At 50.8% G+C, this 25961-nt stretch overlaps 1 protein-coding gene across 1 annotated transcript; it reads left to right on the forward strand.

The window, feature by feature from the left end:
- Window positions 1–2917: 2917 nt before the first annotated feature.
- On the forward strand, window positions 2918–25961 carry dedd (death effector domain containing). Its single transcript, XM_067981171.1, has 4 exons — window positions 2918–7273; window positions 18604–18705; window positions 19973–20116; window positions 25566–25961. The coding sequence occupies exons 1-4, from the start codon at window positions 6961–6963 to the stop codon at window positions 25940–25942; spliced, it is 936 nt and encodes a 311-aa protein (XP_067837272.1). The 5' UTR covers window positions 2918–6960; the 3' UTR covers window positions 25943–25961.

Genomic DNA, 25961 nt, shown 5'->3' on the forward strand with positions numbered 1-25961 from the left:
GGGAACAGGGGACTGAGTTAGACGATCGGCCATGATCTGAATGAAGGGCGGAGCAGGCCCCGAAGGGGCCGAATGGCCCGCTCTTGCTCCTGTTTCTTACGTGAACCCAAATGCGACGGAGGAGAGGGGGATGGCGGCTCCCCTCCTCACTCCCCAAAGACCCTCCGCCTGCGGCCGCCGGACAGGGAGCAGGTCGACAGGAGGGCCGATGGGACGTTTCTCCGCCTGCCCGGGTCCGGGGAGCAGACACTCGAGGAGATAGACCCCGATCCAGGGCTGAGCGGCCCCCCCGCCTCGATCGGCAGCCCGTTCACCCTCCTCCGTCACCATCCCGTATCTGCATCCTGTACCATTTGCAGGACGCCCGGCGATGAGGCTTCTCGGTCAGTACGTCCCACGGTCAAGGAAAGCATCGCTGCACTTCAGCCCAACACCATCGGAGGTCACAACGCACCGTCGCGAGCAAGTCAAGAACAAAGTGCCTTTATCTGGCGCCTTTAATGCCGTAAAATCCATCCCAAGACGCTTTCCCAAGAGCAAATATCGAACGAGATGTGGACTCCGAGCCACAGAAGGAGATATCAGGACAGGCGACCAGAAGCTTGGGTCGAAGAGGGAGGTTTTAAGGAGCGTCTTAAAGGAGGAGAGAGAGAGAGAGAGAGACGGAGAGGTTTAGGGAGGGAATTCCAGAGCACAGAGGCCCCAGGCAGCTGAAGGCACGGCCGCCAATGGCGGAGAGATGGGAATCGGAGGGGGGGGGAGGCGCAAGAGGCCGGAATTGGAGGAGCGCAGAGATCTGGGAGGGTCGGAGGAGGGTTACAGAGATAGGGAGGGGAGCGGGGGCGAGGGTCACGGAGGGGATTTGAACACGAGGGTGGGAGAATTTTCGAAACCGATGCTGGACCGGGCGCCAGTGTAGGGGCCGGAGAGCGCATTGGGCGAACGGGGCTTAGGATACGGGGGGAGAGGGGCAGATGGTTACGGAGGGTGCAGAGGTGGGAGCGCATGGGAGATAGCCGAGTCTGGGGGTGACAAAGGGCACGGACGAGGGGATTTTAGGCGCAAAATTGAAGCCCATGGAATGAAGGGGGCAGCGGCAGCACGGATACAGAACGGGCTCAGGGAGAGGAAACAGAGAGTAGTGGTGAACGGTCGTTTTTCGGACTGGAGGGAGGTGCCCAGTGATGGCGAGGCCGGCATTTATTGCCCATCCCTGATTGCCCCTCGAAAAGGTGGTGGTGAGCCGCCTTCTTGAACCGCTGCAGTCCGTGTGGTGAAGGTTCTCCCACAGTGCTGTTAGGAAGGGAGTTCCAGGATTTTGACCCAGCGACAATGAAGGAACGGCGATATATTTCCAAGTCGGGATGGTGTGTGACTTGGAGGGGAACGTGCAGGTGGTGTTGTTCCCATGTACCTGCTGCCCTTGTCCTTCTAAGTGGTAGAGGTCGCGGGTTTGGGAGGTGCTGTTGAAGAAGCCTTGGCGAGTTGCTGCAGTGCATCCTGTGGATGGTCCACACTGCAGCCACAGTGCGCCGGTGGTGAAGGGAGTGAATGTTTAGGGTGGTGGATGGGGTGCCAATCAAGCGGGCTGCTTTGTCCTGGATGGTGTCGAGCTTCTTGAGTGTTGTTGGAGCTGCACTCATCCAGGCAAGTGGAGAGTATTCCATCACACTCCTGACTTGTGCCTTGTAGATGGTGGAAAGGCTTTGGGGAGTCAGGAGATGAGTCACTCGCTGCAGAATACCCAGCCTCTAACCTGCTCTCGTAGCCACAGTATTTATATAACTTGTCCAGTTAAGTTTCTGGTCAATGATGACCCCCAGGATGTTGATGGTGGGGGATTCGGCGATGGTAATGCCGTTGAATGTCAAGGGGAGGTGGTTAGAATCTCTCTTGTTGGAGATGGTCATTGCCTGGCACTTATCTGGCGCGAATGTTACTTGCCACTTATGAGCCCAAGCCTGGATGTTGTCCAGGTCTTGCTGCATGCGGGCTCGGACTGCTTCATTATCTGAGGGGTTGCGAATGGAACTGAACACTGTGCAGTCATCAGCGAACATCCCCGTTTCTGACCTTATGGTGGAGGGAAGGTCATTGATGAAGCAGCTGAAGACGGTTGGGCCTGGGACACCGCCCTGAGGAACGAGGGGGCGACGCCGGGAGAGAGCTTTATTTTATTTCCCACCGCGGCGAGGGGTTAGCATCCGGCACGCGGCCGGAGGGGCCGAATGGCCTTGACCGTCCTCCCACCAGATGGCGGCCGGCCTCACGCCGCACCGGGCTGCCCCGTTTTCAGGCGTGGAAGCCGGAACGGTTTCGGTTCATTCTCTGGAATCCATTGAACCTCCTCCCCTCACTCCCTCCCTCCTCCTCCTCTTCCTCTTGAGGTGAACTCCTCACACTAAGCGCGCTGCCCCTTTAAGGCGCGGCGCACCCTGGGAGTTGTAGTCCCCCGCCCCTCCCGGATCACGGGGGAGGCGGGGCCGGCGGACTACAACCCCCGGCGGGCACCGCGGCGTGACGTCGACAAAGCCGCTCTCGCACCCTCTCCCTCCCGCCCCACCCTCTTTCACCACTGCGGCTGCGCACGCCGAGCCCGACGGGGAGCCGCGGTCCGCGGCCGCGCAGGCGCCCAGCTGAAAGTGACGGGCGAAAGACGACAAACGGCCCTCCTCCCGCGGCGCGACGTCACAATGCCAGCCGCTCGCTCCTCCCCCCTCGGGTCGGCGGCGGCACCGCGGCTGCGCGCGCCGAGCCCGACGGGAGTCGTAGTCCGCGGCCGCGCAGGCGCCCGGCTTGAAGGGGCGTGGAAAAGACTACAAGTCCCGGCCTGCAGCGCGCGAGGGGGGGCGGGGCGGGGGGCGGGGCGGGGCGAGGCAGACCACGCCCCCCTTCTTCTTCATCGCCGCCGCTCAACGGCTTTTTTTTTTCAAAAGCCGAGCCCCGCAGAAGATGGCGGACGGCCGGCGGGGAGGAGAAGGAGGAGGACGGAGGCGGCGCTGCTGATCGACAGGGCGCGGAGGACGGAGCGGCAGGAGGAGGAGGTGGAGGGCGATCCCGATCCTTCGCCCCCCGCCCCGCGGCGAAGCTTTTTCTTTCTTTCTCCCCCCGCTTCAACTTCGCCCTCCATTAACCAAGATGGCCGCCCCTCCCCCACACCGTTGACCATTTTGGGGGCTCAATCGGCATAAAAAACCCCGGGTTACTCACCCCCCCCACCCCCCCCGAGACCCCATTTTGGGCTGGTTGCCTGCTGACACCCCGAGGAAGAGATTTAAGACCGATTTCAGCTCCCCAGGACTCGGCAAACTGCTTTTCTGTTCGATTATCTGAAAGAAATAAGATAAGGGGGGTGCAAATAATTGTTATTTGGGGGGGTTATTCACCCCTCGAAGACCCCATTTTGGACTGGTTGCCTGCTGACACCCTGAGGAAGAGATTTAAGACTGACTTCAGCTCCCCAGGACTCAGCAAACTGTTCCTTTGTTGGATTATCTGAAAGAAATAAGATAAGGGGGTGCAAATAATTGTTATTTGGGGGGGTTATTCACCCCTCGAAGACCCCATTTTGGGCTGGTTGCCTGCTGACACCCCGAGGAAGAGATTGAAGACCGATTTCAGCTCCCCAGGACTCAGCAAACTGTTTCTTTGTTGGATTATCTGAAAGAAATAAGATAAGGGGGTGCAAATAATTGTTATTTGGGGGGGGTTAGTCACCCCTCGAAGACCCCATTTTGGGCTGGTTGCCTGCTGACACCCCGAGGAAGAGATTTAAGACTGACTTCAGCTCCCCAGGACTCAGCAAACTGTTTCTTTGTTGGATTATCTGAAAGAAATAAGATAAGGGGGTGCAAATAATTGTTATTTGGGGGGGTTATTCACCCCTCGAAGACCCCATTTTGGGCTGGTTGCCTGCTGACACCCCGAGGAAGAGATTGAAGACCGATTTCAGCTCCCCAGGACTCGGCAAACTGCTTTTCTGTTCGATTATCTGAAAGAAATAAGATAAGGGGGTGCAAATAATTGTTATTTGGGGGGGGTTATTCACCCCTCGAAGACCCCATTTTGGACTGGTTGCCTGCTGACCCCCCGAGGAAGAGATTTAAGACTGACTTCAGCTCCCCAGGACTCAGCAAACTGCTTTTCTGTTCGATTATCTGAAAGAAATAAGATAAGGGGGTGCAAATAATTGTTATTTGGGGGGGGTTATTCACCCCTCGAAGACCCCATTTTGGGCTGGTTGCCTGCTGACACCCCGAGGAAGAGATTTAAGACTGACTTCAGCTCCCCAGGACTCAGCAAACTGTTTCTTTGTTGGATTATCTGAAAGAAATAAGATAAGGGGGTGCAAATAATTGTTATTTGGGGGGGTTATTCACCCCTCGAAGACCCCATTTTGGACTGGTTGCCTGCTGACACCCCGAGGAAGAGATTTAAGACTGACTTCAGCTCCCCAGGACTCAGCAAACTGTTTCTTTGTTGGATTATCTGAAAGAAATAAGATAAGGGGGTGCAAATAATTGTTATTTGGGGGGGGGTTATTCACCCCTCGAAGACCCCATTTTGGGCTGGTTGCCTGCTGACACCCCGAGGAAGAGATTTAAGACTGACTTCAGCTCCCCAGGACTCGGCAAACTGCTTTTCTGTTCGATTATCTGAAAGAAATAAGATAAGGGGGGTGCAAATAATTGTTATTTGGGGGGGTTATTCACCCCTCGAAGACCCCATTTTGGACTGGTTGCCTGCTGACACCCCGAGGAAGAGATTCAAGACCGATTTCAGCTCCCCAGGACTCGGCAAACTGCTTTTCTGCTCGATTATCTGAAAGAAATAAGAGGAGAGTGGGGGTCAATAATTGTTATTTGGGGGGGTTATTCACCCCTCGAAGACCCCATTTTGGACTGGTTGCCTGCTGACACCCCGAGGAAGAGATTGAAGACCGATTTCAGCTCCCCAGGACTCGGCAAACTGCTTTTCTGTTCGATTATCTGAAAGAAATAAGATAAGGGGGTGCAAATAATTGCTATTTGGGGGGGTTATTCACCCCTCGAAGACCCCATTTTGGGCTGGTTGCCTGCTGACCCCCCGAGGAAGAGATTCAAGACTGACTTCAGCTCCCCAGGACTCGGCAAACTGCTTTTCTGTTCGATTATCTGAAAGAAATAAGATAAGGGGGTGCAAATAATTGTTATTTGGGGGGGGTTATTCACCCCTCGAAGACCCCATTTTGGGCTGGTTGCCTGCTGACCCCCCGAGGAAGAGATTTAAAGACTGACTTCAGCTCCCCAGGACTCAGCAAACTGTTTCTTTGTTGGATTATCTGAAAGAAATAAGATAAGGGGGTGCAAATAATTGTTATTTGGGGGGGTTATTCACCCCTCGAAGACCCCATTTTGGGCTGGTTGCCTGCTGACCCCCCGAGGAAGAGATTGAAGACCGATTTCAGCTCCCCAGGACTCAGCAAACTGCTTTTTTGTTGGATTATCTCAAAAAAAGTAAGAGGAGAGGGGGCAAACAGTCATTATTCACCCCTCGAAGACCCCATTTTGGACTGGTTGCCTGCTGACACCCCGAGGAAGAGATTTAAGACTGACTTCAGCTCCCCAGGACTCAGCAAACTGTTTCTTTGTTGGATTATCTGAAAGAAATAAGATAAGGGGGTGCAAATAATTGTTATTTGGGGGGGTTATTCACCCCTCGAAGACCCCATTTTGGGCTGGTTGCCTGCTGACCCCCCGAGGAAGAGATTCAAGACTGACTTCAGCTCCCCAGGACTCGGCAAACTGCTTTTCTGTTCGATTATCTGAAAGAAATAAGATAAGGGGGTGCAAATAATTGTTATTTGGGGGGGGTTATTCACCCCTCGAAGACCCCATTTTGGGCTGGTTGCCTGCTGACCCCCCGAGGAAGAGATTTAAAGACTGACTTCAGCTCCCCAGGACTCAGCAAACTGTTTCTTTGTTGGATTATCTGAAAGAAATAAGATAAGGGGGTGCAAATAATTGTTATTTGGGGGGGTTATTCACCCCTCGAAGACCCTATTTTGGGCTGGTTGCCTGCTGACCCCCCGAGGAAGAGATTGAAGACCGATTTCAGCTCCCCAGGACTCAGCAAACTGCTTTTTTGTTGGATTATCTCAAAAAAAGTAAGAGGAGAGGGGGCAAACAGTCATTATTCACCCCTCGAAGACCCCATTTTGGACTGGTTGCCTGCTGACACCCCGAGGAAGAGATTTAAGACTGACTTCAGCTCCCCAGGACTCAGCAAACTGTTCCTTTGTTGGATTATCTGAAAGAAATAAGATAAGGGGGGTGCAAATAATTGTTATTTGGGGGGGGTTATTCACCCCTCGAAGACCCCATTTTGGACTGGTTGCCTGCTGACACCCCGAGGAAGAGATTGAAGACCGATTTAACCTCCCCAGGACTCAGCAAACTGTTCCTTTGTTGAATTATCTCAAAAACAAAGAGGAGAGGGGTGCACATAATTGTTATTTGGGGGGTTATTCACCCCTCCGTGAACCCCCAGGCCCCATTTTGGCCACTCTGCCTGCCCTGAGCACCAGCGAAAAGACAGGGTCCAGCTCTTGGGGCGGAGCAGATTTGGGTTTAGTTGCGTTTTATCCTGCAAGAGAGGGCTCAAATTATATTTTGAGGGGGTTTGTCTCGCACCCCGCCCACCCGAAATTCATCCTCCAGACCCCATTTCGGACGAGTTGTCTGGGGAGGGAGGGGAGGGGAGGGGAGGCGCAGCGGCAGGGATCAAGATGAGAACGAGCGGGAAGGGGGCCTGAAGGACCCGGCGGCTTGGGTGTCGCTCTCCCGACCGAACGAGCCCCTTCTCCCAGGCCAGCTCAGCGAGTCGGGGAGGGGGGAGGAGGAGGAGCGAATCGAGGGCGTTGCCCACGTCTTGGTCCGGTTCGAACCCGATCTGTCCGAAGGAACGACGGCAGCGGTGACCATGAAGAGGAAGGCGCAGCAGTGGCCGGAGGAGAGGGTGAACCAGGAGCACGGCCTCTACTCCCTGCACCAGATGTTCCAGATCGTGGGCACCCAGCTGACCCACCGCGACGTGCGTGTCCTCTCCTTCCTCTTCGTCGACGTCATCGACGACTACGAGAGGGGGACGATCAAGAGCGGCCGCGACTTCTTCTTGGCCCTCGAGCGGCGGGGACGCTGCGACGAGACGAACTTCCGCCAGGTCCTGCAGCTCCTGCGCATCATCACCAGGCACGACCTGCTGCCCTACGTCACGCTCAAGCAGCGGGAGACGGGTGAGGGGGCCGGGCGAGGGAGGGCCGGGCGGGGGCGCCAGGAGCGAGGGAGGGCCGGGCGGGGGCGCCAGTAGCGAGGGAGGGCCGGGCGGGGGCGCCAGCAGCGAGGGAGGGCCGGGCGGGGGCGCCAGTAGCGAGGGAGGGCCGGGCGGGGGCGCCAGTAGCGAGGGAGGGCCGGGCGGGGGCGCCAGTCGCGAGGGAGGGCCGGGCGGGGGCGCCAACTGTTTGGGGAGTGTTATACCCTGTACTGTAGGGTGTGTTATATATCCAGGAGTGTTATACCCCGTACTGTAGGGTGTGTTATATATCCAGGAGTGTTATACCCCCGTACTGTAGGGTGTGTTATATATACAGGAGTGTTATACCCCGTACTGTAGGGTGTGTTATATATCCAGGAGTGTTATACCCCTGTACTGTAGGGTGTGTTATATATCCAGGAGTGTTATACCCCTGTACTGCAGGGTGTGTTATATATCCAGGAGTGTTATACCCAGTACTGTAGGGTGTGTTATATATACAGGAGTGTTATACCCTGTACTGTAGGGTGTGTTATATATACAGGAGTGTTATACCCTGTACTGTAGGGTGTGTTATATATACAGGAGTGTTATACCCTGTACTGTAGGGTGTGTTATATATCCAGGAGTGTTATACCCAGTACTGTAGGGTGTGTTATATATCCAGGAGTGTTATACCCAGTACTGTAGGGTGTGTTATATATACAGGAGTGTTATACCCTGTACTGTAGGGTGTGTTATATATCCAGGAGTGTTATACCCAGTACTGTAGGGTGTGTTATATATACAGGAGTGTTATACCCCTGTACTGTAGGGTGTGTTATATATCCAGGAGTGTTATACCCTGTACTGTAGGGTGTGTTATATATCCAGGAGTGTTATACCCCTGTACTGTAGGGTGTGTTATATATACAGGAGTGTTATACCCCTGTACTGTAGGGTGTGTTATATATACAGGAGTGTTATACCCCTGTACTGTAGGGTGTGTTATATATACAGGAGTGTTATACCCCCGTACTGTAGGGTGTGTTATATATCCAGGAGTGTTATACCCTGTACTGTAGGGTGTGTTATATATACAGGAGTGTTATACCCCTGTACTGTAGGGTGTGTTATATATACAGGAGTGTTATACCCCCGTACTGTAGGGTGTGTTATATATACAGGAGTGTTATACCCCTGTACTGTAGGGTGTGTTATATATCCAGGAGTGTTATACCCCTGTACTGTAGGGTGTGTTATATATACAGGAGTGTTATACCCTGTACTGTAGGGTGTGTTATATATACAGGAGTGTTATACCCTGTACTGTAGGGTGTGTTATATATACAGGAGTGTTATACCCCCGTACTGTAGGGTGTGTTATATATCCAGGAGTGTTATACCCCGTACTGTAGGGTGTGTTATATATCCAGGAGTGTTATACCCTGTACTGTAGGGTGTGTTATATATACAGGAGTGTTATACCCCTGTACTGTAGGGTGTGTTATATATACAGGAGTGTTATACCCCTGTACTGTAGGGTGTGTTATATATACAGGAGTGTTATACCCCTGTACTGTAGGGTGTGTTATATATACAGGAGTGTTATACCCCTGTACTGTAGGGTGTGTTATATATACAGGAGTGTTATACCCCTGTACTGTAGGGTGTGTTATATATACAGGAGTGTTATACCCCGTACTGTAGGGTGTGTTATATATACAGGAGTGTTATACCCCTGTACTGTAGGGTGTGTTATATATCCAGGAGTGTTATACCCCTGTACTGTAGGGTGTGTTATATATCCAGGAATGTTATACCCTGTACTGTAGGGTGTGTTATATATCCAGGAGTGTTATACCCCGTACTGTAGGGTGTGTTATATATCCAGGAGTGTTATACCCCGTACTGTAGGGTGTGTTATATATCCAGGAGTGTTATACCCCCGTACTGCAGGGTGTGTTATATATCCAGGAGTGTTATACCCTGTACTGGAGGGTGTGTTATATATACAGGAGTGTTATACCCTGTACTGTAGGGTGTGTTATATATCCAGGAGTGTTATACCCTGTACTGTAGGGTGTGTTATATATACAGGAGTGTTATACCCTGTACTGTAGGGTGTGTTATATATCCAGGAGTGTTATACCCCGTACTGTAGGGTGTGTTATATATCCAGGAGTGTTATACCCCGTACTGTAGGGTGTGTTATATCTACAGGAGTGTTATACCCCGTACTGTAGGGTGTGTTATATATCCAGGAGTGTTATACCCTGTACTGTAGGGTGTGTTATATATCCAGGAGTGTTATACCCTGTACTGTAGGGTGTGTTATATATCCAGGAGTGTTATACCCCGTACTGTAGGGTGTGTTATATATCCAGGAGTGTTATACCCCTGTACTGTAGGGTGTGTTATATATCCAGGAGTGTTATACCCCGTACTGTAGGGTGTGTTATATATACAGGAGTGTTATACCCCCGTACTGTAGGGTGTGTTATATATCCAGGAGTGTTATACCCTGTACTGTAGGGTGTGTTATATATCCAGGAGTGTTATACCCCTGTACTGTAGGGTGTGTTATATATCCAGGAGTGTTATACCCCTGTACTGTAGGGTGTGTTATATATCCAGGAGTGTTATACCCCTGTACTGTAGGGTGTGTTATATATCCAGGAGTGTTATACCCCTCTACTGTAGGGTGTGTTATATATCCAGGAGTGTTATACCCCTGTACTGTAGGGTGTGTTATATATCCAGGAGTGTTATACCCCTGTACTGCAGGGTGTGTTATATATCCAGGAGTGTTATACCCCTGTACTGTAGGGTGTGTTATATATCCAGGAGTGTTATACCCCTGTACTGTAGGGTGTGTTATATATCCAGGAGTGTTATACCCCTGTACTGTAGGGTGTGTTATATATCCAGGAGTGTTATACCCCCGTACTGTAGGGTGTGTTATATATCCAGGAGTGTTATACCCTGTACTGTAGGGTGTGTTATATATCCAGGAGTGTTATACCCTGTACTGTAGGGTGTGTTATATATCCAGGAGTGTTATACCCCGTACTGTAGGGTGTGTTATATATACAGGAGTGTTATACCCTGTACTGTAGGGTGTGTTATATATCCAGGAGTGTTATACCCTGTACTGTAGGGTGTGTTATATATACAGGAGTGTTATACCCCGTACTGTAGGGTGTGTTATATATACAGGAGTGTTATACCCCGTACTGTAGGGTGTGTTATATATACAGGAGTGTTATACCCCCGTACTGTAGGGTGTGTTATATATCCAGGAGTGTTATACCCTGTACTGGAGGGTGTGTTATATATACAGGAGTGTTATACCCTGTACTGTAGGGTGTGTTATATATCCAGGAGTGTTATACCCTGTACTGTAGGGTGTGTTATATATACAGGAGTGTTATACCCCCGTACTGTAGGGTGTGTTATATATCCAGGAGTGTTATACCCTGTACTGTAGGGTGTGTTAGAAAATCCAGGAGTGTTATACCCCTGTACTGTAGGGTGTGTTATATATCCAGGAGTGTTATACCCTGTACTGTAGGGTGTGTTATATATACAGGAGTGTTATACCCTGTACTGTAGGGTGTGTTATATATACAGGAGTGTTATACCCTGTACTGTAGGGTGTGTTATATATCCAGGAGTGTTATACCCTGTACTGTAGGGTGTGTTATATATCCAGGAGTGTTATACCCCTGTACTGTAGGGTGTGTTATATATCCAGGAGTGTTATACCCCGTACTGTAGGGTGTGTTATATATACAGGAGTGTTATACCCTGTACTGTAGGGTGTGTTATATATCCAGGAGTGTTATACCCCTGTACTGTAGGGTGTGTTATATATCCAGGAGTGTCATACCCCTGTACTGTAGGGTGTGTCATATATCCAGGAGTGTCATACCCCTGTACTGTAGGGTGTGTTATATATCCAGGAGTGTTATACCCCTGTACTGTAGGGTGTGTTATATATCCAGGAGTGTTATACCCCTGTACTGTAGGGTGTGTTATATATCCAGGAGTGTTATACCCCTGTACTGTAGGGTGTGTTATATATCCAGGAGTGTTATACCCCTGTACTGTAGGGTGTGTTATATATCCAGGAGTGTTATACCCCTGTACTGTAGGGTGTGTTATATATACAGGAGTGTTATACCCCTGTACTGTAGGGTGTGTTATATATCCAGGAGTGTTATACCCTGTACTGTAGGGTGTGTTATATATCCAGGAGTGTTATTCCCTGTACTGTAGGGTGTGTTATATATCCAGGAGTGTTATACCCCCGTACTGTAGGGTGTGTTATATATCCAGGAGTGTTATACCCTGTACTGTAGGGTGTGTTATATATCCAGGAGTGTTATACCCCGTACTGTAGGGTATGTTATATATACAGGAGTGTTATACCCCCGTACTGTAGGGTGTGTTATATATCCAGGAGTGTTATACCCTGTACTGGAGGGTGTGTTATATATCCAGGAGTGTTATACCCCTGTACTGTAGGGTGTGTTATATATCCAGGAGTGTTATACCCCTGTACTGTAGGGTGTGTTATATATCCAGGAGTGTTATACCCCTGTACTGTAGGGTGTGTTATATATACAGGAGTGTTATACCCCTGTACTGTAGGGTGTGTTATATATCCAGGAGTGTTATACCCTGTACTGTAGGGTGTGTTATATATCCAGGAGTGTTATTCCCTGTACTGTAGGGTGTGTTATATATCCAGGAGTGTTATACCCCCGTACTGTAGGGTGTGTTATATATCCAGGAGTGTTATACCCTGTACTGTAGGGTGTGTTATATATCCAGGAGTGTTATACCCCGTACTGTAGGGTGTGTTATATATACAGGAGTGTTATACCCTGTACTGTAGGGTGTGTTATATATCCAGGAGTGTTATACCCCGTACTGTTGGGTGTGTTATATATACAGGAGTGTTATACCCCGTACTGTAGGGTGTGTTATATATACAGGAGTGTTATACCCTGTACTGTAGGGTGTGTTATATATACAGGAGTGTTATACCCCTGTACTGTAGGGTGTGTTATATATCCAGGAGTGTTATACCCTGTACTGTAGGGTGTGTTATATATACAGGAGTGTTATACCCCTGTACTGTAGGGTGTGTTATATATACAGGAGTGTTATACCCCGTACTGTAGGGTGTGTTATATATCCAGGAGTGTTATACCCCATACTGTAGGGTGTGTTATATATACAGGAGTGTTATACCCCTGTACTGTAGGGTGTGTTATATATCCAGGAGTGTTATACCCTGTACTGTAGGGTGTGTTATATATACAGGAGTGTTATACCCTGTACTGTAGGGTGTGTTATATATCCAGGAGTGTTATCCCCTGTACTGTAGGGTGTGTTATATATACAGGAGTGTTATACCCCTGTACTGTAGGGTGTGTTATATATACAGGAGTGTTATACCCCTGTACTGTAGGGTGTGTTATATATCCAGCAGTGTTATACCCTGTACTGTAGGGTGTGTTATATATCCAGGAGTGTTATTCCCTGTACTGTAGGGTGTGTTATATATACAGGAGTGTTATACCCTGTACTGTAGGGTGTGTTATATATACAGGAGTGTTATACCCTGTACTGTAGGGTGTGTTATATATCCAGGAGTGTTATACCCTGTACTGTAGGGTGTGTTATATATACAGGAGTGTTATACCCCCGTACTGTAGGGTGTGTTATATATCCAGGAGTGTTATACCCCTGTACTGTAGGGTGTGTTATATATCCAGGAGTGTTATACCCCGTACTGTAGGGTGTGTTATATATACAGGAGTGTTATACCCCGTACTGTAGGGTGTGTTATATATACAGGAGTGTTATACCCCGTACTGGAGGGTGTGTTATATATCCAGGAGTGTTATACCCCGTACTGTAGGGTGTGTTATATATACAGGAGTGTTATACCCCGTACTGTAGGGTGTGTTATATATACAGGAGTGTTATACCCCGTACTGTAGGGTGTGTTATATATCCAGGAGTGTCATACCCCTGTACTGTAGGGTGTGTTATATATCCAGGAGTGTTATACCCCGTACTGTAGGGTGTGTTATATATACAGGAGTGTTATACCCCGTACTGTAGGGTGTGTTATATATACAGGAGTGTTATACCCCGTACTGTAGGGTGTGTTATATATCCAGGAGTGTCATACCCCTGTACTGTAGGGTGTGTTATATATCCAGGAGTGTTATACCCCTGTACTGTAGGGTGTGTTATATATCCAGGAGTGTTATACCCCTGTACTGTAGGGTGTGTTATATATCCAGGAGTGTTATACCCCTGTACTGTAGGGTGTGTTATATATCCAGGAGTGTTATACCCCTGTACTGTAGGGTGTGTTATATATACAGGAGTGTTATACCCCTGTACTGTAGGGTGTGTTATATATCCAGGAGTGTTATACCCTGTACTGTAGGGTGTGTTATATATCCAGGAGTGTTATTCCCTGTACTGTAGGGTGTGTTATATATCCAGGAGTGTTATACCCCCGTACTGTAGGGTGTGTTATATATCCAGGAGTGTTATACCCTGTACTGTAGGGTGTGTTATATATCCAGGAGTGTTATACCCCGTACTGTAGGGTGTGTTTCTATACAGGAGTGTTATACCCTGTACTGTAGGGTGTGTTATATATCCAGGAGTGTTATACCCTGTACTGTTGGGTGTGTTATATATACAGGAGTGTTATACCCCGTACTGTAGGGTGTGTTATATATACAGGAGTGTTATACCCCGTACTGTAGGGTGTGTTATATATACAGGAGTGTTATACCCTGTACTGTAGGGTGTGTTATATATACAGGAGTGTTATACCCCTGTACTGTAGGGTGTGTTATATATCCAGGAGTGTTATACCCTGTACTGTAGGGTGTGTTATATATACAGGAGTGTTATACCCCTGTACTGTAGGGTGTGTTATATATACAGGAGTGTTATACCCCGTACTGTAGGGTGTGTTATATATCCAGGAGTGTTATACCCCATACTGTAGGGTGTGTTATATATACAGGAGTGTTATACCCCTGTACTGTAGGGTGTGTTATATATCCAGGAGTGTTATACCCTGTACTGTAGGGTGTGTTATATATACAGGAGTGTTATACCCTGTACTGTAGGGTGTGTTATATATCCAGGAGTGTTATCCCCTGTACTGTAGGGTGTGTTATATATACAGGAGTGTTATACCCCTGTACTGTAGGGTGTGTTATATATACAGGAGTGTTATACCCCTGTACTGTAGGGTGTGTTATATATACAGGAGTGTTATACCCTGTACTGTAGGGTGTGTTATATATCCAGGAGTGTTATACCCCGTACTGTAGGGTGTGTTATATATCCAGCAGTGTTATACCCTGTACTGTAGGGTGTGTTATATATCCAGGAGTGTTATACCCTGTACTGTAGGGTGTGTTATATATACAGGAGTGTTATACCCTGTACTGTAGGGTGTGTTATATATACAGGAGTGTTATACCCTGTACTGTAGGGTGTGTTATATATCCAGGAGTGTTATACCCTGTACTGTAGGGTGTGTTATATATACAGGAGTGTTATACCCCCGTACTGTAGGGTGTGTTATATATCCAGGAGTGTTATACCCTGTACTGTAGGGTGTGTTATATATCCAGGAGTGTTATACCCCCGTACTGTTGGGTGTGTTATATATCCAGGAGTGTTATACCCTGTACTGTAGGGTGTGTTATATATACAGGAGTGTAAAACCCCCGTACTGTAGGGTGTGTTATATATCCAGGAGTGTTATACCCTGTACTGTAGGGTGTGTTATATATCCAGGAGTGTTATACCCCTGTACTGTAGGGTGTGTTATATATCCAGGAGTGTTATACCCCGTACTGTAGGGTGTGTTATATATACAGGAGTGTTATACCCTGTACTGTAGGGTGTGTTATATATCCAGGAGTGTTATACCCTGTACTGTAGGGTGTGTTATATATCCAGGAGTGTTATACCCTGTACTGTAGGGTGTGTTATATATCCAGGAGTGTTATACCCTGTACTGTAGGGTGTGTTATATATCCAGGAGTGTTATACCCCGTACTGTAGGGTGTGTTATATATCCAGGAGTGTTATACCCCGTACTGTAGGGTGTGTTATATAGACAGGAGTGTTATACCCTGCACTGTAGGGTGTGTTATATATACAGGAGTGTTATACCCCCGTACTGTAGGGTGTGTTATATATCCAGGAGTGTTATACCCTGTACTGTAGGGTGTGTTATATATACAGGAGTGTTATACCCCTGTACTGTAGGGTGTGTTATATATCCAGGAGTGTTATACCCTGTACTGTAGGGTGTGTTATATATCCAGGAGTGTTATACCCTGTACTGTAGGGTGTGTTATATATACAGGAGTGTTATACCCCGTACTGTAGGGTGTGTTATATATCCAGGAGTGTTATACCCCTGTACTGTAGGGTGTGTTATATATCCAGGAGTGTTATACCCCGTACTGTAGGGTGTGTTATATATACAGGAGTGTTATACCCTGTACTGTAGGGTGTGTTATATATACAGGAGTGTTATACCCAGTACTGTAGGGTGTGTTATATATCCAGGAGTGTTATACCCCTGTACTGTAGGGTGTGTTATATATCCAGGAGTGTTATACCCCGTACTGTAGGGTGTGTTATATATACAGGAGTGTTATACCCTGTACTGTAGGGTGTGTTATATATACAGGAGTGTTATACCCCGTACTGTAGGGTGTGTTATATATCCAGGAGTGTTATACCCTGTACTGTAGGGTGTGTTATATATCCAGGAGTGTTATACCCCGTACTGTAGGGTGTGTTATATATACAGGAGTGTTATACCCGTACTGTAGGGTGTGTTATATATACAGGAGTGTTATACCCCTGTACTGTAGGGTGTGTTATATATACAGGAGTGTTATACCCTGTACTGTAGGGTGTGTTATATATACAGGAGTGTTATACCCTGTACTGTGGGGTGTGTTATATATCCAGGAGTGTTATACCCTGTACTGTAGGGTGTGTTATATATACAGGAGTGTTATACCCCCGTACTGTAGGGTGTGTTATATATCCAGGAGTGTTATACCCTGTACTGTAGGGTGTGTTATATATCCAGGAGTGTTATACCCCCGTACTGTAGGGTGTGTTATATATCCAGGAGTGTTATACCCTGTACTGTAGGGTGTGTTATATATACAGGAGTGTAAAACCCCCGTACTGTAGGGTGTGTTATATATCCAGGAGTGTTATACCCTGTACTGTAGGGTGTGTTGTATATCCAGGAGTGTTATACCCCTGTACTGTAGGGTGTGTTATATATCCAGGAGTGTTATACCCCGTACTGTAGGGTGTGTTATATATCCAGGAGTGTTATACCCTGTACTGTAGGGTGTGTTATATATCCAGGAGTGTTATACCCTGTACTGTAGGGTGTGTTATATATACAGGAGTGTTATACCCCGTACTGTAGGGTGTGTTATATATACAGGAGTGTTATACCCCGTACTGTAGGGTGTGTTATATATACAGGAGTGTTATACCCCCGTACTGTAGGGTGTGTTATATATCCAGGAGTGTTATACCCTGTACTGTAGGGTGTGTTATATATACAGGAGTGTTATACCCCTGTACTGTAGGGTGTGTTATATATCCAGGAGTGTTATACCCTGTACTGTAGGGTGTGTTATATATCCAGGAGTGTTATACCCTGTACTGTGGGGTGTGTTATATATACAGGAGTGTTATACCCCGTACTGTTGGGTGTGTTATATATCCAGGAGTGTTATACCCCGTACTGTAGGGTGTGTTATATATACAGGAGTGTTATACCCCGTACTGTAGGGTGTGTTATATATACAGGAGTGTTATACCCCCGTACTGTAGGGTGTGTTATATATCCAGGAGTGTTATACCCTGTACTGTAGGGTGTGTTATATATACAGGAGTGTTATACCCCTGTACTGTAGGGTGTGTTATATATCCAGGAGTGTTATACCCTGTACTGTAGGGTGTGTTATATATCCAGGAGTGTTATACCCTGTACTGTAGGGTGTGTTATATATACAGGAGTGTTATACCCCGTCCTGTAGGGTGTGTTATATATCCAGGAGTGTTATACCCTGTTCTGTAGGGTGTGTTATATATACAGGAGTGTAAAACCCCTGTACTGCAGGGTGTGTTATATATACAGGAGTGTTATACCCCTGTACTGCAGGGTGTGTTATATATCCAGGAGTGTTATACCCTGTACTGTAGGGTGTGTTATATATCCAGGAGTGTTATACCTCCGTACTGTAGGGTGTGTTATATATACACAAGTGTTATACCCTGTACTGTAGGGTGTGTTATATATCCAGGAGTGTTATACCCTGTACTGTAGGGTGTGTTATATATACAGGAGTGTTATACCCTGTACTGTAGGGTGTGTTATATATACAGGAGTGTTATACCCTGTACTGTAGGGTGTGTTATATATCCAGGAATGTTATACCCCTGTACTGTAGGGTGTGTTATATATACAGGAGTGTTATACCCCCGTACTGTAGGGTGTGTTATATATACAGGAGTGTTATACCCCCGTACTGTAGGGTGTGTTATATATCCAGGAGTGTTATACCCTGTACTGTAGGGTGTGTTATATATACAGGAGTGTTATACCCTGTACTGTAGGGTGTGTTATATATACAGGAGTGTTATACCCTGTCCTGTAGGGTGTGTTATATATCCAGGAATGTTATACCCCTGTACTGTAGGGTGTGTTATATATACAGGAGTGTTATACCCCCGTACTGTAGGGTGTGTTATATATACAGGAATGTTATACCCCTGTACTGTAGGGTGTGTTATATATCCAGGAGTGTTATACCCTGTACTGTTGGGTGGAGGGAGCTCCCCACTGCGGGAGGGTCGGTACGGAGGGAGCTCCCCACTGCGGGAGGGTGTGTACGGAGGGAGCTCCCCACTGCGGGAGGATCGGTACGGAGGGAGCGCCCCACTGCGGGAGGGTCGGTACGGAGGGAGCGCCCCACTGCGGGAGGGTCGGTACGGAGGGAGCGCCCCACTGCGGGAGGGTCGGTACGGAGGGAGCGCCCCACTGCGGGAGGGTCGGTACGGAGGGAGCGCCCCACTGCGGGAGGGTCGGTACGGAGGGAGCGCCCCACTGCGGGAGGGTCGGTACGGAGGGAGCGCCCCACTGTCGGAGGGGCCGACGATGGGAGTCGAGCACAACCAGGGATCGAGCGATCGGCATGATTCATTCCCCCCTCAACTTTGTTCCAGTCTCTCCAGATCCTGTCGACAAGTATCTGGAGGACACGTCGGTGACCTATGTGATGCCACGGACATTAGCGGCTAACACAGGATCAGAATACGGCAAACCAGGTAACTGCACAGGGCATCAACCCCTCCGCAACACCATGCACACACTGTCCCATCAAACACTCCCAGGGCAGGTACAGGGTTAGATACAGAGTAAAGCTCCCTCTACACTGTCCCATCAAACACTCCCAGGGCAGGTACAGGGTTAGATACAGAGTAAAGCTCCCTCTACACTGTCCCATCAAACACTCCCAGGGTCAGGTACAGGGTTAGATACAGAGTAAAGCTCCCTCTACACTGTCCCATCAAACACTCCCAGGGCAGGTACAGGGTTAGATACAGAGTAAAGCTCCCTCTACACTGTCCCATCAAACACTCCCAGGGCAGGTACAGGGTTAGATACAGAGTAAAGCTCCCTCTACACTGTCCCGTCAAACACTCCCAGGGCAGGTACAGGGTTAGATACAGAGTAAAGCTCCCTCTACACTGTCCCGTCATACACTCCCAGGGTCAGGTACAGGGTTCGATACAGAGTAAAGCTCCCTCTACACTGTCCCGTCAAACACTCCCAGGGCAGGTACAGGTGAGATACAGAGCAAAGCTCCCTCTGCACTGTCCCATCAAACACTCCCAGGGCAGGTACAGGGTTAGATACAGAGTAAAGCTCCCTCTGCACTGTCCCGTCAAACACTCCCAGGGCAGGTACAGGGTTAGATACAGAGTAAAGCTCCCTCTACACTGTCCCGTCAAACACTCCCAGGGCAGGTACAGGGTTAGATACAGAGTAAAGCTCCCTCTACACTGTCCCATCAAACACTCCCAGGGCAGGTACAGGGTTCGATACAGAGTAAAGCTCCCTCTACACTGTCCCGTCAAACACTCCCAGGGCAGGTACAGGTGAGATACAGAGTAAAGCTGCCTCTGCACTGTCCCATCAAACACTCCCAGGGTCAGGTACAGGGTTAGATACAGAGTAAAGCTCCCTCTGCACTGTCCCATCAAACACTCCCAGGGTCAGGTACAGGGTTAGATACAGAGTAAAGCTCCCTCTACACTGTCCCATCAAACACTCCCAGGGCAGCTACAGGGTTAGATACAGAGTAAAGCTCCCTCAACACTGTCCCATCAAACAATCCCAGGGCAGGGACAGGGTTAGATACAGAGTAAAGCTCCCTCTACACTGTCCCATCAAACACTCCCAGGGCAGGGACAGGGTTAGATACAGAGTAAAGCTCCCTCTACACTGTCCCATCAAACACTCCCAGGGTCAGGTACAGGGTTAGATACAGAGTAAAGCTCCCTCTACACTGTCCTGTTGATCTTTTGACAGATGCCGCCCATCGCCTGTTATGCTGGGCCCCCGGTGGACCCCAGCCCCTCCGATCGAGGCAGTGTCGGGGCCGAGCCCCAGGAAACAGTCGGGGCAAGAGGAAGAAATCAGCCATCTTGGACCCCAAAGAGAAGCAGACGTGTGGTGAGTCTGATTCCCCCCCGCCCGGCGTCTGACTGTGTGTGCGGGGATTCCCCCCGCTCGGGGTCTGACTGTGGGGCGCTCCCGCCACCGCTCCCCCCCTCCCAAACCTGAGATACTCCTGTACGAATGCACTCTCTCTCTCTCTCTCTCTCTCTCCCCCAATCCCTGCAATCCCCCTGTACTAACCCCCCCTCTCTCTCTCTCTCTCTCTCTCTCTCCCCCAATCCCTGCGATCCCCCTGTACTAACCCTCTCTCTCTCTCTCTCTCTCCCCCAATCCCTGCGATCCCCCTGTACTAACCCTCTCTCTCTCTCTCTCTCTCTCTCACCCAATCCCTGCGATCCCCCTGTACTAACCCTCTCTCTCTCTCTCTCTCTCTCCCCCAATCCCTGCAATCCCCCTGTACTAACCCTCTCTCTCTCTCTCTCTCTCCCCCAATCCCTGCGATCCCCCTGTACTAACCCTCTCTCTCTCTCTCTCTCTCTCACCCAATCCCTGCGATCCCCCTGTACTAACCCTCTCTCTCTCTCTCTCCCCCAATCCCTGCAATCCCCCTGTACTAACCCTCTCTCTCTCTCTCTCTCTCTCTCACCCAATCCCTGCGATCCCCCTGTACGAACTCTCTCTCTCTCTCTCTCTCTCTCACCCACCCAATCCCTGCAATCCCCGCAATCCCCCTGTATTAACCCTCTCTCTCTCTCTCCCCCCCAATCCCTGCGATCCCCCTGTACGAACCCCCTCTCTCTCTCTCTCTCTCTCCCAGTCACTGCAATCCCCCTGTACTAACCCTCTCTCTCTCTCTCTCTCTCTCCCCCAATCCCTGCGATCCCCCTGTACTAACCCTCTCTCTCTCTCTCTCTCCCCCAATCCCTGCGATCCCCCTGTACTAACCCTCTCTCTCTCTCTCTCTCTCTCTCCCCCAATCCCTGCGATCCCCCTGTACTAACCCTCTCTCTCTCTCTCTCTCTCTCTCTCCCAATCACTGCGATCCCCCTGAACTAACCCTCTCTCTCTCTCTCCCCCCCCCCAATCCCTGCGGTCCCCCTGTACGAACCCACTCTCTCTCTCTCTCTCTCTCTCTCTTTTCCCCCCCCCTCCCCCAATCCCTGCGATCCCCCTGTACGAACCCTCTCTCTCTCTCTCTCTCCCCCAATCCCTGCGATCCCCCTGTACTAACCCTCTCTCTCTCTCTCTCTCTCCCCCAATCCCTGCGATCCCGCTGTACGAACCCTCTCCCTCCCTCTCTCTCTCTCCCCCAATCCCTGCGATCCCCCTGTACTAACCCCCTCTCTCTCTCTCTCTCTCCCCCAATCCCTGCGATCCCCCTGTACTAACCCCCCCTCTCTCTCTCTCTCTCTCTCTCCCAATCCCTGCGATCCCCCTGTACTAACCCTCTCTCTCTCTCTCTCCCCCAATCCCTGCGATCCCCCTGTACTAACCCTCTCTCTCTCTCTCTCTCTCTCCCCCTAATCCCTGCGATCCCCCTGTACTAACCCTCTCTCTCTCTCTCTCCCCCCAATCCCTGCGATCCCCCTGAACTAACCCTCTCTCTCTCTCTCTCTCTCTCCCCCAATCCCTGCGATCCCCCTGAACTAACCCTCTCTCTCTCTCTCTCTCTCCCCCAATCCCTGCGATCCCCCTGTACTAACCCCCTGTCTGTCTCTCTCTCTCCCCCAATCCCTGCGATCCCCCTGTACTAACCCTCTCTCTCTCTCTCTCTCCCCCCAATCCCTGCGATCCCCCTGTACTAACCCCCTCTCTCTCTCTCTCTCTCCCCAATCCCTGCGATCCCCCTGTACTAACCCTCTCTCTCTCTCTCTCTCTCTCTCCCCAATCCCTGCGATCCCCCTGTACTAACCCTCTCTCTCTCTCTCTCTCCCCAATCCCTGCGATCCCCCTGTACTAACCCTCTCTCTCTCTCTCTCTCTCTCTCTCCCCCAATCCCTGCGATCCCCCTGTACGAACCCTCTCTCTCTCTCTCTCTCTCCCCCAATCCCTGCGATCCCCCTGTACTAACCCCCTCTCTCTCTCTCTCTCTCTCCCTCTCCCCCAATCCCTGCGATCCCCCTGTACTAATCCTCTCTCTCTCTCTCTCTCTCTCCCCCCCCCCCCCACAATCCCTGCGATCCCCCTGTACTAACCCTCTCTCTCTCTCTCTCTCTCTCTCAATCCCTGCGATCCCCCTGTACTAACCCTCTCTCTCTCTCTCTCTCTCCCCCAATCCCTGCGATCCCCCTGTACTAACCCTCTCTCTCTCTCTCTCTCTCTCCCCCCCAATCCCTGCGATCCCCCTGTACTAACCCTCTCTCTCTCTCTCTCTCTCCCAATCACTGCGATCCCCCTGAACTAACCCTCTCTCTCTCTCTCTCTCTCTCCCCCAATCCCTCCGATCCCCCTGTACTAACCCCCTCTCTCTCTCTCTCTCTCTCTCTCTCCCCCAATCCCTGCGATCCCCCTGTACTAACCCTCTCTCTCTCTCTCTCTCTCTCCCTCCCCCAATCCCTGCGATCCCCCTGCACTAACCCTCTCTCTCTCTCTCTCTCCCCAATCCCTGCGATCCCCCTGTACTAACCCTCTCTCTCTCTCTCTCTCTCTCCCCCCCAATCCCTGCGATCCCCCTGTACTAACCCCCTGTCTGTCTCTCTCTCTCCCCCAATCCCTGCGATCCCCCTGTACTAACCCTCTCTCTTTCTCCCCCCAATCCCTGCGATCCCCCTGTACTAACCCTCTCTCTCTCTCTATCCCCCCAATTCCTGCGATCCCCCTGTACTAACCCCCCCTCTCTCTCTCTCTCTCTCCCCCACAATCCCTGCGATCCCCCTGTACTAACCCTCTCTCTCTTTCTCTCTCTCTCTCCCCAATCCCTGCGATCCCCCTGTACTAACCCTCTCTCTCTCTCTCTCCCCCAATCCCTGCGATCCCCCTGTACTAACCCTCTCTCTCTCTCTCTCTCTTCCCCAATCCCTGCGATCCCCCTGTACTCACCCTCTCTCTCTCTCTCTCTCTCTTCCCCAATCCCTGCGATCCCCCTGTACTAACCCCCTCTCTCTCTCTCTCTCTCTCCCCCAATCCCTGCGATCCCCCTGTACTAACCCCCTGTCTCTCTCTCTCTCTCCCCCAATCCCTGCGATCCCCCTGTACTAACCCCCTCTCTCTCTCTCTCCCCAATCCCTGCGATCCCCCTGTACTAACCCTCTCTCTCTCTCTCTCTCTCTCTCTCCCCAATCCCTGCGATCCCCCTGTACTAATCCTCTCTCTCTCTCTCTCTCCCCCAATCCCTGCGATCCCCCTGTACTAACCCTCTCTCTCTCTCTCTCTCCCCCAATCCCTGCGATCCCCCTGTACTAACCCTCTCTCTCTCTCTCTCTCTCCCCAATCCCTGCGATCCCCCTGTACTAACCCCCTCTCTCTCTCTCTCTCTCCCCAATCCCTGCGATCCCCCTGTACTAACCCTCTCTCTCTCTCTCTCTCTCTCTCTCCCCAATCCCTGCGATCCCCCTGTACTAACCCTCTCTCTCTCTCTCTCCCCCAATCCCTGCGATCCCCCTGTACTAACCCTCTCTCTCTCTCTCTCTCTCTCCCCCAATCCCTGCGATCCCCCTGTACGAACCCTCTCTCTCTCTCTCTCTCCCCCAATCCCTGCGATCCCCCTGTACTAACCCCCTCTCTCTCTCTCTCTCTCTCCCCCAATCCCTGCGATCCCCCTGTACTAATCCTCTCTCTCTCTCTCTCTCCCCCCCCCCACAATCCCTGCGATCCCCCTGTACTAACCCTCTCTCTCTCTCTCTCTCTCTCTCAATCCCTGCGATCCCCCTGTACTAACCCTCTCTCTCTCTCTCTCTCTCTCTCTCCCAATCACTGCGATCCCCCTGAACTAACCCTCTCTCTCTCTCTCTCTCTCCCCCAATCCCTGCGATCCCCCTGTACTAACCCCCTCTCTCTCTCTCTCTCTCTCTCCCCCAATCCCTGCGATCCCCCTGTACTAACCCTCTCTCTCTCTCTCTCTCTCCCTCCCCCAATCCCTGCGATCCCCCTGCACTAACCCTCTCTCTCTCTCTCTCTCCCCAATCCCTGCGATCCCCCTGTACTAACCCTCTCTCTCTCTCTCTCTCTCCCCCCCAATCCCTGCGATCCCCCTGTACTAACCCCCTGTCTGTCTCTCTCTCTCCCCCAATCCCTGCGATCCCCCTGTACTAACCCTCTCTCTTTCTCCCCCCAATCCCTGCGATCCCCCTGTACTAACCCTCTCTCTCTCTCTCTCCCCCCAATTCCTGCGATCCCCCTGTACTAACCCCCCCTCTCTCTCTCTCTCTCTCTCTCCCACAATCCCTGCGATCCCCCTGTACTAACCCTCTCTCTCTTTCTCTCTCTCTCTCCCCAATCCCTGCGATCCCCCTGTACTAACCCTCTCTCTCTCTCTCTCTCTCTTCCCCAATCCCTGCGATCCCCCTGTACTAATCCTCTCTCTCTCTCTCTCTCCCCCAATCCCTGCGATCCCCCTGTACTAACCCTCTCTCTCTCTCTCTCTCTCTTCCCCAATCCCTGCGATCCCCCTGTACTAACCCTCTCTCTCTCTCTCTCTCTCTCCCCAATCCCTGCGATCCCCCTGTACTAACCCTCTCTCTCTCTCTCTCTCCCCAATCCCTGCGATCCCCCTGTACTAATCCTCTCTCTCTCTCTCTCTCTCTCCCCCAATCCCTGCGATCCCCCTGTACTAACCCTCTCTCTCTCTCTCTCTCTCTCCCCCAATCCCTGCGATCCCCCTGTACTAACCCTCTCTCTCTCTCTCTCTCTCCCCCAATCCCTGCGATCCCCCTGTACTAACCCCCTCTCTCTCTCTCTCTCTCTCTCCCCCAATCCCTGCGATCCCCCTGTACTAACCCTCTCTCTCTCTCTCTCTCTCTCCCCCAATCCCTGCGATCCCCCTGTACTAACCCCCTCTCTCTCTCTCTCCCCAATCCCTGCGATCCCCCTGTCCTAACCCCCCCTCTCTCTCTCTCTCTCTCTCTCTCTCCCCCAATCCCTGCGATCCCCCTGTACTAACCCTCTCTCTCTCTCTCTCTCTCTCCCCCAATCCCTGCGATCCCCCTGTACTAACCCTCTCTCTCTCTCTCTCTCTCCCCCAATCCCTGCGATCCCCCTGTACTAACCCTCTCTCTCTCTCTCTCTCCCCCAATCCCTGCGATCCCCCTGTACTAACCCTCTCTCTCTCTCTCTCCCCCAATCCCTGCGATCCCCCTGTACTAACCCCCCCTCTCTCTCTCTCTCTCTCTCTCACCCAATCCCTGCGATCCCCCTGTACTAACCCCCTCTCTCTCTCTCTCTCTCTCTCCCCCAATCCCTGCGATCCCCCTGTAGTAACCCCCTCTCTCTCTCTCTCTCCCCCAATCCCTGCGATCCCCCTGTACTAACCCTCTCTCTCTCTCTCCCCCTTCCCCCCCCCGGTCAGATATCCGACTCAGAGTCCGGGCCGAGTACTGTCAGCACGAGACGGCGCTGGAAGGCAACGTTTTCTCCAACAAGCCCGACCCCCTCGAGCGTCAGTTTGAACGTTTTGCCCAGGCCAACACCATCTTGAAGTCCCGGGACCTGGGCTCCATCATCTGCGACATCAAGTTCTCGGAGCTGACTTACCTGGACGCCTTCTGGCGGGACTACATCAACGGCTCGCTGCTGGAGGCCCTGAAGGGCGTCTTCATCACCGACTCCCTCAAGCAGGCCGTGGGTCACGAGGCCATCAAACTGCTGGTTAACGTGGACGAGGACGATTACTCGACCGGCCGCAAGAGGCTGCTTCGGAACCTGATGCTTCAGCAGACCCCCTGAGGGGGGCTCTGACCCCCCC

Source organism: Heptranchias perlo, unplaced genomic scaffold, assembly GCF_035084215.1.
Source record: "Heptranchias perlo isolate sHepPer1 unplaced genomic scaffold, sHepPer1.hap1 HAP1_SCAFFOLD_676, whole genome shotgun sequence".
Lineage (NCBI taxonomy): Eukaryota > Metazoa > Chordata > Chondrichthyes > Hexanchiformes > Hexanchidae > Heptranchias > Heptranchias perlo.